Source organism: Sceloporus undulatus, chromosome 1, assembly GCF_019175285.1.
Source record: "Sceloporus undulatus isolate JIND9_A2432 ecotype Alabama chromosome 1, SceUnd_v1.1, whole genome shotgun sequence".
Classification (NCBI taxonomy): domain Eukaryota; kingdom Metazoa; phylum Chordata; class Lepidosauria; order Squamata; family Phrynosomatidae; genus Sceloporus; species Sceloporus undulatus.
In genome coordinates, this window is record NC_056522.1 from 189,287,478 (window position 1) to 189,289,583 (window position 2,106).

At 36.8% G+C, this 2,106-nt stretch overlaps 1 protein-coding gene across 2 annotated transcripts in view; it reads left to right on the forward strand.

Annotated features, from left to right (window-relative positions):
- Positions 1-1,688, forward strand: part of ICA1L (islet cell autoantigen 1 like) — a 19,907-nt gene extending 18,219 nt beyond the window's left edge. For both annotated transcript variants that reach the window (XM_042446667.1, XM_042446666.1), the window contains exons 11-12: positions 341-583; positions 962-1,688. In XM_042446667.1, the coding sequence (XP_042302601.1) occupies positions 341-583; positions 962-1,077 (359 nt within the window). In that variant the 3' untranslated portion in view covers positions 1,078-1,688. The remainder of the gene's footprint in view (positions 1-340; positions 584-961) is intronic.
- The last annotated feature ends 418 nt before the right edge of the window (positions 1,689-2,106 follow it).

Here is a 2,106-nt window from a genome sequence, read left to right on the forward strand (position 1 = left end):
TAAGGGGGGGAGGGATAAAGTGTTTTTAATTGTCATATTTTATATTTTACTGTTGTTAACCGCCCGGATTGGTTTGCCAGAGGGCGGTATACAAATAAATATTATTATTATTATTATTATTATTATAGATATACTAGCTATTGCTGACCTGGCTTAGCTTCCAAGATCATATGGGATTTGGTGCCTTTAGGGTATTTAGAACAATAGACTGTAAAAATTAAATAAACAGTAAATACATATTGATAAAACAAGACCGATAATGTACTGTGAAGCACCTCACAAATTAAGTAGTCAAAAGAATACATTTTCTTTACCTTAATGTATTTTATATAACTTTCAGAACTCCAAACAGACTCCTTGGAAGATTTTGACAGCAATTTTTCTTTCCTGAAGAATTTGTCAAGGCCCAGTTCTTCAAGTGCAGGAAATATCACACAGGAGTGTCACACTGTGGTTGATAGTTCTTGCATCCATCTCCCTGTTCAGGGATTGGCTACAGAGGAACAGTTCCAAGCTCACTCACCTGCATTTCTGCCTTCACAACTCCTTGATTTTGGCTTCCACACTGCTGAGAGATGCAGTAGTAAGTACCAAGAAAACAGGTTGTTCTGTCCTTTTTAATTGTATCTTTTGTCTCTTCATTTGAAGTAAATGTATAGTTAGTATTTGCCGTAAATTGTCATTCTTTAGAAGTGCAGATGAACAATCCCCAAAATCACTTTACAGTATTTACCTTTGTGCCATTTGCAAAGCTAGGAGTCTCGGCCTTATTAAATAATAATGAAAACATTGTTGAATGTTGGTTTTCCCCTTCAATATTTTTAAAAACATCTGTTCTTTTTTATCTACTAGCATTCCCTAGCAAATTCCTTTGTCTATGAAAAAACAAGACTCATGAATAACGAAAAAGTTTATTTCTTAAAAGGTTTGTCATGATAGTTTAATCTCTCTTGTGTTTCAGCTGCAGAGGCACATTCCCAAGACATGGCAGCATGGTTTGGTGCTTTTGCAGACCTGGATCCCCTTTCAGATCCAGACGCTGTTGGACGTTCAGATGATGAGCTCCTCACTGCATGATTAAGTGGAAACCAGGACACAGGTTCCTCTGGCATCAGATTTCTGTGTCCTTCAAAGAAAACTCCTAAGACTGTGTTCTTGTTATCAGCAGAGATAAAGAATACTCATTGATGGCAGAAAAAGGACATCAGTATGGTAAAGACCAAATGTGCCTCTTGATTTCATGAGTGTTGGCCTTGCTATAAAAGCTTATATTGCTTTTATGGAAATGCCTAACATAATTTGTTTCTAAAGAGAATGACACCAATGTGTTTTTGAAATCTAAAAATATCTCTTTACTGTGCTCCTACTTTTATAGGTAAATGTTTGAGAACACAGAAAACTGTTCACTCACATGTTGCTCTCGTGCTGGTAGATATCACTGGGCTTTGTGATTCATTTTGGATACTTTTAATACTTCTGAATCTGAGATGTTGCCCTTTTTATCTACTCCATCTGTGCTTCAGTAACTAAAGGAAACATATATTTGTATGTGTCATCTTCATATTGCTGGGACTTGTAAAATCCCCAGTGAATGTTAGATTATCTTTCTATTGCTTTAACTGTTTATTTTTGTAGTCATATAGAGCAATCAAAACTCTATAGTGTTTTGCAACTGGTAAAATCCAGTTTAAACCCTCTAGATCCCCAGAAGTCCTTTACCCCTGAAATATTTACATCTGGAGGGTGCATGAAATCAGGAGAATGAGAGTTACTCCCTGTCAACAATTGTCCAGTCCCCAACTAGCTCAACCTCCAGGAGTTGTAAAGGCACATTTACTGGAACTCAGCTGAGGGAAAGGTTGCATTTCTTTTTTTAGGGGAAGGTTAGTAACTCCTCTGTCTGCCACTGTTGTGGCCTCAAAAGCCACCAGTGACCTTTCTAGTTTTAAAAATGCTGTCAGGTAGTGGTACTCATATTTATTTGGCTCAGAGAGTATAGGAGGAAAAGCTTTTAGAGTAACTAGAACCCTACGTAGGTATAACGTTTGCCTTAACGCTAATTGATTTCTTTTTTTCTACTCTGTTAATTATAGGAATGTTGTTGCT